At 42.1% G+C, this 12,952-nt stretch overlaps 2 protein-coding genes across 2 annotated transcripts; both read right to left on the minus strand.

Annotated features, from left to right (window-relative positions):
• Positions 1 to 1,647: 1,647 nt before the first annotated feature.
• On the minus strand, positions 1,648 to 6,119 carry si:ch211-12e13.12 (paralemmin-2). Its single transcript, XM_055050859.1, has 2 exons — positions 4,100 to 6,119; positions 1,648 to 2,950 (listed from the first exon to the last, which is right to left on the minus strand). Exon 2 carries the CDS (start codon positions 2,845 to 2,847, stop codon positions 2,266 to 2,268), a length of 582 nt encoding a protein of 193 aa, XP_054906834.1. The 5' UTR covers positions 2,848 to 2,950; positions 4,100 to 6,119; the 3' UTR covers positions 1,648 to 2,265.
• si:ch211-12e13.1 (uncharacterized) lies at positions 5,484 to 8,884 on the minus strand. The gene is made up of 5 exons (XM_055050857.1): positions 8,803 to 8,884; positions 8,544 to 8,707; positions 7,293 to 7,529; positions 6,426 to 6,623; positions 5,484 to 6,342 (listed from the first exon to the last, which is right to left on the minus strand). The coding sequence occupies exons 2-5, from the start codon at positions 8,587 to 8,589 to the stop codon at positions 6,146 to 6,148; spliced, it is 678 nt and encodes a 225-aa protein (XP_054906832.1). The 5' UTR covers positions 8,590 to 8,707; positions 8,803 to 8,884; the 3' UTR covers positions 5,484 to 6,145.
• Positions 8,885 to 12,952: the final 4,068 nt, after the last annotated feature.

The raw sequence follows: 12,952 nt of genomic DNA on the forward strand, positions 1-12,952 counted from the left end.
TGACTATATTTGGCCCAACAAACCTGCTGGATTTTGATTAAAACCAGTGATACCCTCCCCCACCCAGTTTATATATGGAAACTTTTGAACTATTTGGTTTGGGTTTTTTTTTCTTGATCAATGTTAGTTCCTTTAAAAAGTCATCTTTAAAAGTCGGCACTAGTGGCCTATGTTTAACAGTAATATGACAGAAATGGGGAATGGACGGGACTCGAACTCGGGGCGGCCGTGTTCGTGATTTTGTGCGTTTTCTTTTTGCGATTAACTCTATATTAGTTCATACCGAGGGCATCTTCAGTAATAATCCACTAGTCAGTTTTTTGCTGCTGCATCCGTTCTGAACCACTCTGTAGGGTATGTATAGAGTTAGAGGGGGGGGGGGGGTGTGGGGGGGGGGGCGAGGGGGGGTGGGGGGGGGTGGGGTTTTTGTAGCTGTGGGAGGGGAGATAAGTCTAGTAAACTCCTATCTTCGCCCAGCAGGGTCCTAACTGGGGCTTTGCTGTCACACAATGCAGTAAAATAGTCCCATCTCTCTCTGAAGGTGGGAGGGGGCATCTGCACAGCTCCCAAACGCACGCTTCAAGCTGCAAACATTAGTCTTCTAAGCATAAAGACAGAAGATGTAAACTGAAGACTGTTAAAGGACTCTTTAACAGTATTCAGTATCAGTGGTTTTCACGTGAGACTTGCTTTGACCTGGAAGTTACACCACGAAGTGTCGCTTCAGGCAGACGAAGCAAAGAGCAGTTGGGTTACATCAGCCAGGAAAAGGTGCAGCAGTTTAGATCTGTATCAATCTGATGTTGAGGTTTGGAAACGATAACGGAGAGAAAACTTGCACAGGAGTGTTTTCAGTCATACAAACCACTCTGAGGGCTCAACACGTTCACTCAACTGCACACGCATCCATTTCTGTAGCTATGTGTTGATTCAAACCGGCTTTGATGCCTCGACCGAGTGCACACCGACAAGTGGCAATTGGGGAATCAAACTCGCAACTTTCTGACTGCTATCTTGCCACTAGCCTCATCTGTCCAGACATTTGCTGGATGCGTTAAGAAAAACAACTCAAACACAAGTTCAACTTAAGGAGAAGGAAACTGGACGTCACCCAAAAGTTCAGTTCTCAACATGGTTGATGGTAAAAGGCTTAAAGACTGAAATCTAGACTATCACCCTCATAGGACCAGTAATGTCACAATGTCCTCCGTTTAGCTGAACTTCTACAATGAGGTCATGTGAGCCGATTTAGTCCCAAGTTGTGAATGGCTGAAAAACTGCCTGGAGAGACGAGTCTGGGCTGCAGGGTGGGCGATAGAAAGATTTCAATCCGAGGCCATCTCCCTTCTACTTCTTCAATATTTAGCAAGATTGGACAGTCCAGAGTACTGGGTTGTCTCTTTCACTATTTTCCTTACCATCCTGCTCACATGCATGGTGACATGATAAAAGAAGGTCCTCTTCCTGTCTGGAGCTACTTGCTAGAAGAATTGGGCCTCTGTGTCGAATCACAGTCCTATCCCAGGGAAACAGATCATTTATTACAAGTTCCTAGAAGTTTCTTTCAACTTAAAAAAGTAAGATGAAAAGAGAAAACAAACGTTTTGGTTGCAGTTACCTTCACATGAACAAAAAAAGACCTTAAAAGTTTGATTTATTTCAGGTTAGCAACAGTTTATTATGAACTTCTATGTAGTTCTCATAAAATCCTTCACCATGAATAGATCTGAAAAAAAAACATGCATCTGGTTTAGTATAAAAAAATTCTAACAAACTTTAGAGAAGTTTTGTTTACTTCAGGATTGATCATCTGAGCTAAAATCCTGTGCAGGGAAATCAAAATAAACGTCTCCGTTTAAAGAAAAAGTACACGAAGAACATTCTGGAAGTCAATATTAAGAAGTGTCTCACACAGCCTGTTTGACCAGTAAGTACAAATGTGCTTCATATCACAAAACACGTCTCCTGAGAGGGAAGAAGAATAAATAAGCAGATCAAATCCTAAAAGTGGTTCTGATTCAGTAACAGAACCAGACGCTGACTCTGATTCATTTGGTCCCGTAATGCTTGGTTGAAGATTGGCCGTACAGGCCGTAGAAATGGAAGTGGAACTTAAAAGTTTTTCATGCATGAAAAGGCTTCAAAAAGAATAACATGTGGTCGTTCTCGTATCTGTGCATCCCAAGTAAGAAAGTCCCAGAACATTTAACAAGTATGAATACTTTTGCAAGGCTGTGTCACTGGGTTTCAGAAGCTCCTGACCAGTCATAGCACGATGCAGGAGCAGCAGGGACCGTCTTTGTGTACTGCCTCGGCCTCCTCAGGCGGTGGGGGGCCACGGACCGAAGACTCGTCTTTGGACTCGGACAGCGAGCCCGTGGACGTGGACAGGAGCCTCCCGCACACCAGGTCGGCAGCGTTCCCATCCCTGACGGAGAAGTCCGTCACAGTCTTCTCCCTCAGCGACATGTCCCCGTCTTCATCGTCGTCTATCAATACAAACTCCTTAAGGTACGTCGTTCCCGCTCCCTGTAGACTCTGGTCCTCCACCGACTCCTCCAGAGTGTAGTCGTCTACGAAGGTGATGGTGGAAGACTCTGTCAGTGACTCGTGTGGCTGTGTGGAGTTGTCGTCAGGGCCTGAGTAGATGTGGCTGCTTGAATCCAAGACCGGCGTAGAGTTTCTGTGGTACGTCTCGCCTCTCATGCTGAACGTTTGTTCCTTTTCGGTTCTAGGAATGAGATCCGGAGCGGACGGAGCCACGGGTGTTGTATCATCTCGGCTCCTGAGCTGGTCTCTTCGTTTGTGAGCGTTGACTTCCACAGCGTGGCCGTTCCCAGGGTGCATTTTAAAAGCCACTCAGAGGCGGTCATGCTAGACCTCCACGCTGCTGCTCCCTGGTGGCGGAGAGAAGGAAGTGCTGGCACTGCTGCCTCCTCCTCAAGACGGTCTTGATGCAAAATACAAAGATGGAGATTCATTTCAAAGGTGAGAATACACATAAGTTTAAACCTATTAATTACTTTATAGTGATATCCAAATAGTAGAAACAGTCTTTGGGATGTTTTGATAATTCTGACAAATAAGCAAAACAGAAAAATGGTGGTAGAGGGGTCTTTACTTCACTTTATTTTCATCATTTACCAAGAACTGCTGGTTCTTACCACCACAGCTGCTGTTCACACTGGTGAAACAGCGCTGCCGACAATCTAGCATCTACAAATTACATCTTTGCCGTATTTTATTCAGATTATTCTGGGCATGTTTTGGCTCTTTTCCACAGTAACTGGAGCAGATAATTTTAAGCAGTGGGGAGTTATTTTACAAACCAGACAAAGAGAGAGAGAGAACACGCTGCCATTTGGGATAGGACTCTGGATCAAGAAATGAAGCCTGCATCGTGAAAGAAGCAGAAAATAACTTGCGTTCCGTCAGGATTAGCTCTTTGAAGACAGACAGATGAATTGCCTGCTGCGCTCGAACAAACGGCGGAAAGTGATTGCTTTGTTCTCACTCTTTCATTTCCATCTTCAGAAAAAGTCACGGTGGATATGAGTTTGCCAGTAACATTAACATATATAAACCATTCCTTACTGAGAAAAATCAGTGCAGAATTTATGTCTGGATGCTGAGATGGCAACGGAAGAAGTCTGGTTTAGTTGACTAATCTGTGGTGAACCACTAATGTGCTGATGGTGCCACGTTTTAGATCCGGTTGATGAATTTGATTGGCTGGAAAGGCAAATAAACACAAAACTGAACAACTTCCTGGTAAAGGACGTTTCCAGTTTCTGGCTTTATAAGTTTAATGCCGCTGACGCTGTACAACAGCTTGACAAAATGAACATTACATTCGACTGGCTCACATGCGTGACAGAATCGGGACTCTGTGAATGAATAATGACAAAATGCATGAGAACACGAGTTAGAACGGCTCCTGAGCAGATAAAAGATACATAGGTTGTAAATGGCTGCTTAGTTTTGCTGCCGATTTTCAAGAAGGGAACAGTGTTTCCACACTAAAACACCGAGCACAAAACAAAACAGAGCAGAGCAAAGCAGGACAGTCAGGCAGGTAATAATGACACCGTGTTTTTACCTGAAGCCGTCTGAGCCGTTTGCCTCCCTCTGATCCTCTGTACAGGCGGTGGAAATGACTTCTCATCAGAGCAGAAACAAAGACACTCCCAGCCTCTGCTTAGGAACTACAACTGCTCTGTGTGCAGGGAGAACAAACCACGCCTTAAACCAAAATCACCAACAGGATTGGTTGCAGATACGAGTGATTTTTAATTGACCAAATCTGAGTCTATTTAGTCGAGTGTGTACAATTCTAACAGCTCCATAAAGCTGCAATATACATAACTTTTACCAATATTTGTCTTTTCCATATTTGTTGAACGTGTCACCATATTGTCACAGAATGCTATCAGACAGATGATCTATGGCAGGGGTGTCAAACTCCAGTCCTCAAGGGCCGGTGACCTGCAACTTTTAGATGTGCCTCTGCTGCACCACACCTGAATAGAATAATAGGTGATTAGCAAGGCTCTGGAGAACAAGGAGGAGGTCATTAAGCCATTTCATCTAAAAACTGCAGGACAGCGGCCCGTGAGGACTGGAGTTTGACACTCCTGATCTATGGGAAAAAAAAAATGAAGCTCCTCCATGGAGAAAAACACAGCTCCCGGTCAGAAACAACCAATCAGAGGTAAGAGGAGGTCTTAGCGCCATCAATTACGTTTGTGAATTTAACACTATTATAACAATGTGCTAATAGTAGAGAAACAACTTACCGATCTAGAGAAACTGTTTATCTGCCGTCATCGGTGGTCACACTAGCTAACCTGAACATTTGGGCGAGGCTACACGAGAGTGATTGACAGCGCAAAATTTTAACACATTTTAGGGCCGATTTAAAAATTGAACTACATTCTCACAAAGGGTCCAGTTCTTTGTAAAGCTATCCTCACACATGCATTGTAAGTCATTTTCAACCAGAAGACAGAGGAGGTCATAATTATTTCATAATCTTAGAAGAAAAATCCATTCATCCAAATCCTAAAAAAAAACCCAACATAAAACAAAAATGTGATTATTAGAAAACACCTAGTAAATTGCATTTCCACTGTAATCAAACCCTCCAAGCCCATTTTGTTTGACCCCAAAAAGCTTTTCAAAACAACCAAATTTTTTAAAGTGAGACCTTTCAGCTGTGCAGCGATGCATGAAGAGCCACTCCTCTCTGTGCCGCACACTACAGGGCGGCGTATAAATAAATGAAGAAGACAGACTCTCACACACATGGAAGCTGCAAACGGAAACGCTGGAGTGATAAAATATTGAAAAACGTTCAGTCACAGCAGGAGTAATGTTTTCTTTGACCCAATGCGGTCAGTGGGGAGACACGGCACCGACAAAGTGTTCAGCAGGTCTACAAAACGTCGGGCGAAAACCGGAACCTCAATCTGACTGGACCCTGCTGAAGAGAAACCAGATAAAACATTTATTATTACTGCAACAAAGTGAGGATCATTCTGGTGATAAATGAAATGAACACAGATTTTTTCCAACAGATATTTTAAAACAAGCAAAAAATGAGCCAGCTATTGATGATGACTCTAAACATAGAGCCAACGGTTTCAATTAGATTCTGTTTATGAATGGCCTCGTCAAAGTTGATCAGAAAATCAGTACGTCAACATTTTTGTTGACAGACGCTCTCCATCCTATGAACGGAGTATTAGGGCGAGGCTAAGAAAAAAAATTTACATGGTACAACAAGTTGAAATAATAGGAGAATAAGCTCAGAATATTACAGCGATAGAGTTGGAATAATACCATAAAAAAGACGTAATAACACAAGAACAAAACCACAACCTGCTGTGTACTTTTCATATCATTTTCACTTTGTAAACCCTCTGATGGAACACGTTGGTCCAACTTTGCTTGTTCCAAAAGGATTTAGGAGAAAAAGTAGCAGCAACTTTGCAAATGAAGGTGGGTCAAAAGAGACGTGGACTTCCAAAAAACATGGTGTTGTTTCAGTGTCAAGTGTTGTTGACACTGAAACTGAGCAAACCTAATGAATCAAAACGTAAGCGCTTCACAGTGTCTGAGCAGAACCGTCACTCCTGTCTGTTAATTAGGTTCTAGAAATCAGTCCCACCATGTGGGAGGAGCTTTGTCCCTGCAGCTGCACCTGGAAACTCAGGTCTTCATCGGCAGACCGACCCTCGTTTTTCCTCGTGCCCCAGAACCTGATCGTCACGGTTTCTCCCGCTGGCGAAGTCTCCTTAAAGTGGGCCGTGACGCTGACGGGAGCTGTGATGATTGCGACACCTGGAGGCACAACAGAGACGTGTCGCATCATTCGCCCGGCTGCAGAAAAAAAATCTGTGGTCGCTAGTCGGCCGCCTTCCTACCTCTGCGCTTTTCTATTTCGGCCAAGCAGACGGACAGCATCCAGAAACCTGGCGCCATTCGAGACTTCAGGCCGCAGATCACAGCCGGCAGAGAGAGGAGGCGATGGGGGGAGTAGTCAGTGAAGGGCCAAACACACTGATGGCCGGTAGTCATGGGAACTCTGACCTCCACCTGCTTCACATCATCTGGCTCCTCCTCTAAAAGAGTAAAATTCACATGTATGAAAGGAAAAGTGCAAAAACATTGCAGCACTTCAATGTATGTTTACTTAAGTAAAAATAAAAAGTAGCCATTCAAGAAATAAAGTAAGAGTAAAAACGGTTACTCAAATACTGAGCAATTGATCAAATCATAACATTTAAAAATGATATCAGAAGGACCAAATTATAAAGTTATGAGAAAATGTTGGCACTTTAAAGACGATTCATTATGTAGAACAGAGTTGTTTTGAGCTTTACATCACGTTATAATGTTATTCGCTCATCAAAGATATACTTGTTGCCTTGACTCTTTCCTGCATGTTTGAGAAATACTTTAATCTCCAAGGCAACCATTCAGCTGTGCAGAAGGCCTGGCTGGACGTCGATCGTACTCAGAGCTGCAGTTTCCAAGCTTCTGCCTCAACGAGCAAATAGTAGAGCACAGTAAAAATACTCCTACAGTACATTTTTAAATGTAACGGAGTAAATGCAGAGTTCCCCCCAGAGTACGACAAGCCTGGAGGGCCACCAGGCTACGCTTGGTTGGCGTTGTTAGCCTGGTGGGATAACAACACTTCCCACCAGGCTGAGCGTTGTTTGTTTGCTTCTAAATGTAAGGTACGAACGTTCCTGAGCAGAAATCACCACAGCAGTTTTCACACTCGCCTTCGTTCCTCAGCAGGGCTCTGCTGGGCTCGTGGCGCCGGCTCCGTGACAGCAGCGTTAGGACGCTTGTCCACACCGGACATCCGGAACGAGACGTGGCGGACAAACAGATGTCCACCTCCACCCCTGCATCCGTCTGCTGGTATCCCTCCACCGCGGCCTGCAGCGTGAAGGGACCCTTCTTCAGCTCATCGATTGGCTGAAGGGTTCTCAGGCTCTGTCGCACACGGACCAGACCTGACGACAGAAAGTCCGTTTCGGTGAAACTGCTGACGTGGGTCTGCTGAAAACTTCAGCATTAACAGTTCCTTACAAAAGTAGTCACTCCCCCTTTATTATGACACGATCACACAATTCATTTGATTCAGTTGGATTTTAACATAATTATCCAACACAAAGTAATGGAGAATTTTAATTAAATTGTAAGCTAAAGATATAATTTTAATTAAAAAAAGGGGACTGAAAATGTATCATAATATAAAAGGGTTTCATCTCAGTTGATATCAATTATTATTGATTAGTTGTATTTTTATTATTTAAATATCTGAATAATAACAAAGTGGTAGTATGAACATTTAGATGAAAATCTTTACAGGTGTTTAGAGTTATTCAGCTTATTGGTACAAAGAGATATTAGGGTCACTGAAGACAGAAAAGAAAAAAGTGAGAGTACATTTCCGACTTTCAAAAGTCAAACGTTTTCACCTTTGAAACGCATAAATGTCCATATTTCCTAGAGCATTTCTGAGACTAACTAAGTGTTTTTCTAGCAATTCTTTAACTTTTCAAACTCAGAAATGTCCATGTTTATCTTCTTCAAAATGTCTGAGTTTGTTTCTAGTAAATGTTCTGCTTTTGGATCTCAGAAATGCCCTTTGCGTTTTCTAGAAAATTGGGTTTTTGGGCTGAAATGCACTTCTTCTTCTTCCCATCCACAAGTCCCTAATTCGTCGAGTACAACTCTATTGAGTTTCCAATATTTAATTTTTTTTCACAATCTAATATTCGGAGACACTCAATTTTTGGTTGACATTATAAGTCATCAAACTTACAAAAAGGATTTAAATATTTACTCTTTGTAAATATTACATAGAGCAAATATTAGAAAACCAGGCATCATTCTCCTTTTGAGTTTATTCCTCTCAAGTCTCAACAGAAACCAGATGTTTAATTGTAATGTGGCTTAACCACGCCGAAAGTCATGAACACCTTTGCAGGGACGTGCGTTTGTTGGTGTTTTTGTTGTGGTACCTGCCGGGCTGAGTCTGAAGTTGTGGTCTGTTAACAACATGAGCATCAGTCTGGAGCAGAGAACCTCCGGGAAGCACAGCGGGACGTCTCTGAATTCAGCGTCCGGATAATCCCGTCCATATCCCGCCGCTCCGCAGAAGCTCCCCAGCAAAGTTCCGTCCAGCCTCACAGAGCAGCACAGACACGCCGGCTCAAAACGAGGGCAGTCCGGCTTGTGTATGAAGTGTTTTATTGTCACACCGCTAACTCACTCACTCACCTGCAGTCGAGCGCCGTGTAAACAACAGCAGCGCGCGCTCCGCCGGCGGCGCGCGCTGCGTACAGGTGACCCGCTCTCCGCGTCGCAGACCTACGTGAAGCTGACACCCCACCTACGTCATAAAATCCAGCAGATAGTCTGATTGGTTAGTGCTCCGTTAGTGCAGGTTTGTGCCGTTAAAATTTTCGTTTGTGCAGCTTTGGTTTCCGAGATATTAAAAATTATTTTTTTTAGGTCATCAGAGTTCACCATCCCCCCATATAAGCTCCAAAACAAACCAAAGTGGGCTGGTTCGTTAGTGCTTCGTTAGTGCAGGTTTTGTGCCGTTAAAAATTGTCGTTTGTGCAGCTTTCGTTGTTGAGATATTAAAAGTTATAATTTTGGCCGATTACGTCACCATCCCCCCATACAGCTCCAAAACAAACCAAAGTGGGCTACTTTTTTAGTGCTCGGTTAGTGCAGGTTTGTGCCGTTAAAATTGTCGTTTGTGCAGCTTTCATTGTTGAGATATTAAAAGTTATTTTTTAGGTCATCAGAGTTCACCATCCCCCCATATAGCTCCAAAACAAACCAAAGTGGGCTACTTTTTTAGTGCTCGGTTAGTGCAGGTTTGTGCGTAAAAATTTTCGTTTGTGCGGCTTTTATTGTTGAGATATTAAAAGTATAATTTTGGCCGATTACGTAACCATACCCCCATTACGCACCAAAACAAACCAAAGTGCGCTACTTCGTTAGTGCTCGGTTAGTGCAGGTTTGTGCTGTTAAATTTTCGTTTGTGCAGCTTTCATTGTTGAGATATTAAAAGTTATAATTTTGGCCGATTACGTAACCATCCCCCCATATAGCTCCGGTACAAAAACCTACCAAAGTGGGCTACTTCCTTAGTGCTCCGTTTGTACAGGTTTGTAACTGGAATGTTGTGTGGACCACAATGTCACCAAAGATTATATTATGCAAATGAGAATTTGAGATGACACTATTATTGTTATTCTTACTTTTTCTAAATAAACCAACGAAATCTTATTTTACTTTATTTGGTGGTTTCAGAGTGTATATTCACTGAGTACATTCCCTAATTAGGGGACAATTAATTTCACCTGCTGCATGCTGTACTCCCTGTTTCATTTCCTCGCCAGTTGTCTTCCAGCAAATTCCTGTCTGTGGTAAGTTTTGTTTTCGGTGTCGTTTTTATGCAATTGAGGTTATTAATTATTATAGAAAGGTACTGTTTGCAAGAAATCATGCATAATCAATACAGTTGCAGAAGAAAAATATCTCTGGTAATTTATTATATTTTTGTTATGCATGAACTTGCATACATGTGTGTTATGGTTTGCTTTTTACCCACCCAAATATCTGCATTGTGAGGCAATTGAGAAGTAGTGAACCATGGAAGTGGCTGGTTTTAAAATGCAATATAAGTTGACAGTCAAATAAGAAACTGTGTTGATTTGAACAATGAACTTTAACAATTGAAACAACAACAAACAGTGTATTGACAATTGGAAATTAATTTATCCTGTCTTGAATAGAAAACTTGCAAAAAAAAAAAACTGATCAGAATGACAGGATGTTCCAGGAGCGACCCGGAGTGGAGTCCATGTAGCATGACACTATTTTCCTTTAGCCTAGTCTTCAAACTTTCTCCCCAAAATTTTTCTCTCACAAATTTGCTGTGTAACCCATGCCAGAAATCTTCGGAACAGAAATGTCTGGTAAAACAAATGGTACTTCCCTGTTCATTCCTTTGTTTAGGTGGCAGTATTGTGAAGAGCAGTGTTTTGACAGTGAACTATTGCACTGTGCATCGATTTGGTGGGCGCCAGACCTCAACTGTGTTTTTGTAAACATTGAACTAAGTAGATCTACCCTATGCAAGTATTTCTTCGGGGTCACACCATCTATAGCTATGGATTTCACCAGCTGCAACAGTGGGTTGTCACTGTCATTCATGACAACATTTTGAAATGCAGAGCTGTCACAGAAAGTACAGCATAAGCACTTACAAAAGGCATCAAAGGAGCAGGTGTTTAACACAGAGAGTGACAATATCCCAACTTTAACAGGCTGATGCATGTTTCCATTTTTCAATAGTCCTATTTTCACTCTTTTGGCCCCAGATGATGAATCTGCATGGAACCATTCAGTGCAGGAACTCGGGTATGAAGTCCTATTCCTCTTTTTGGGTGGAAGAAGTTGTCCTCTCCAGTTTTCAACCGCATTTTCATCTGCGGTGGAAAGGTTTCTGGTGGCTTCCGATTCCATTACATCACTAGAATCCATGTTTCTGCTACCTTCAGCATTGCGGGTAATTATGAATGCAGGGCTAGCTTCTGTAACTTCTGCTGATGCAACTTGTCCCTCCTCCTGTTTTGCTTTTTCAGAGTAAATCCGCATATTTCCTTCGATGAAGGAAAAATGCCGAGAAATGAAGTGATCAACTCGAATGGGTAAGTTCTCATGTTTGAAGAGGCCATGTTTTACATTTTTGAATTATGCTTCAACATTGGCTGAGCTTGCTGTGAGGCAGGTACTTTTGAAGAGGGGAACCATGATTACTGTTCACAGTGGTAAGTAACTTGCAAGTCTTATAATGTGTGGCATAATCTCAGGGAGGAAATTGATGTTATCCCTATCCCCATTAGATGCAGAGTGTGTCCTGCTCTCCTCACAAATGTTTGACACCCAGTCTCGTAGGTCAGTCTGGAAATCCATCAACTCTGATGCCTTTGCTGACCTCCATACAGCTGGCTCCATCCTATCCTCACACAACTCCTTTGAAATTTGTGCACAAAGGGTTCCTGACATGCATCTTTTGGGCTGGCCAGTGTGCAGGGAGATGTCAGCACCTTCGATGGAACACTGGAGCATTCTGTTGTCTGTTGGCTCTCTGTCGCATGTCATTGTAACATGGCCTTGACACTCTTTACAGAAGTCTTTGATATCAATGTACTTATTAGTGACAGTTGGATAAACTTTGCTCTTTGGAATACAAAAGTACATGTGTGTTTGAATTTTTTCCACACCAGATCATTGATATGAGTCCAAGTGCCAGGTTTTAAAATTGTGTAGTTCCTTTTGCCAGATGTTGAAAACTTGTTGTATTCAACTGTTTCAGGTATAAATTTAACCCATTCTTCAAATGGAACTTAAATCTGAAAGTTGTCCAGAAGAAGTGGTGCCAGAGTCAAACTCTGTGTCCACAGAGCTTTCAGTATCACTTTCTTGAGCATTTATTTCCAATCTTGCCCAGATGTTGTGTCTGTTCATTTTTACAATAGTGTGTAGGCCTTTTGCAGACATTTTATTTTCCAACTGCTGACTTAGCTCTGTCCAGACAGCGGCAGCTGAAGTGGCTATATTACTGTTTTTGAGGATAGCCTCTTTTGACTTGCAGAGAACTGCAAAAACAGACTCTGTCTATGGCATGGCTGCCCATGCATACATTTTATGTCAGAAATTGTATTAAATGAAACTTGTGGGATTTAAAATATATTTACTAAATATTAAGTACATTACTTGGATGAACTTTGTTGAACCAATGAAGCTGCCATGCACTTCCAGTTTTACGAGGCATAAAAATTCATTTGCTCAAGCAACTAGCATGTTAGCTATAGATTTTTAAAAAATCTTTTTTAAATGCATAATCAGCAGACATCAACAATGTCAATATAATTGTTCAGATCACGTCTGAAACCAAAGCACAGTTGAACAGTCATACAACTTATACACATTACATAATGGTCATGGCTGCATGTCCTCTATTGACAGGATTCAATTATTGTGTAGAGAGCTATAGCTACTGGTGAAAAAAATTACTATCTAAAAAAATTTCTTAAAATGAGACATTTGTTCTTTTTCTAAATTTTTATTGACGTTCAAAACAAAGGAAGGTACATTGTACAACAGTTGAAAATCTGCAGAACTTAACTTACATAATGACAAAATTTATCACTGCTTGCTTTGTGGTTATGTCCAGCGAAGGCCACAGTCATCAATTGAGGTGTAGTCAGTTGTCTAAAACAAAATTATGTAATATCTCACAAGGGACAGCGGCAAAACCTAGCACTTTGTTTTGGAGCAATATGGGGGGCTGGTGACGTCATCAGCCAAAATTATAACTGGTAATATCTCAACAACGAAAGCTGCA

The sequence above is a fragment of the Poeciliopsis prolifica genome, unplaced genomic scaffold (assembly GCF_027474105.1).
Source record: "Poeciliopsis prolifica strain line A6 unplaced genomic scaffold, Auburn_PproV2 SCAFFOLD031, whole genome shotgun sequence".
NCBI lineage: Eukaryota > Metazoa > Chordata > Actinopteri > Cyprinodontiformes > Poeciliidae > Poeciliopsis > Poeciliopsis prolifica.

Excerpts from the sequence above, each read along its gene's own strand:
- si:ch211-12e13.12 (XM_055050859.1), bottom strand. The coding sequence starts at position 2,847 with ATGCACCCTGGGAACGGCCACGCTGTGGAAGTCAACGCTCACAAACGA.
- si:ch211-12e13.1 (XM_055050857.1), bottom strand. The coding sequence starts at position 8,589 with ATGCTCATGTTGTTAACAGACCACAACTTCAGACTCAGCCCGGCAG. Across the intron at positions 7,530-8,543 it reads CTTCAGACTCAGCCCGGCAG|GTCTGGTCCGTGTGCGACAG; the intron begins GTACCACAACAA and ends TTCTGTCGTCAG. Across the intron at positions 6,343-6,425 it reads CGAAATAGAAAAGCGCAGAG|GTGTCGCAATCATCACAGCT; the intron begins GTAGGAAGGCGG and ends TTGTGCCTCCAG.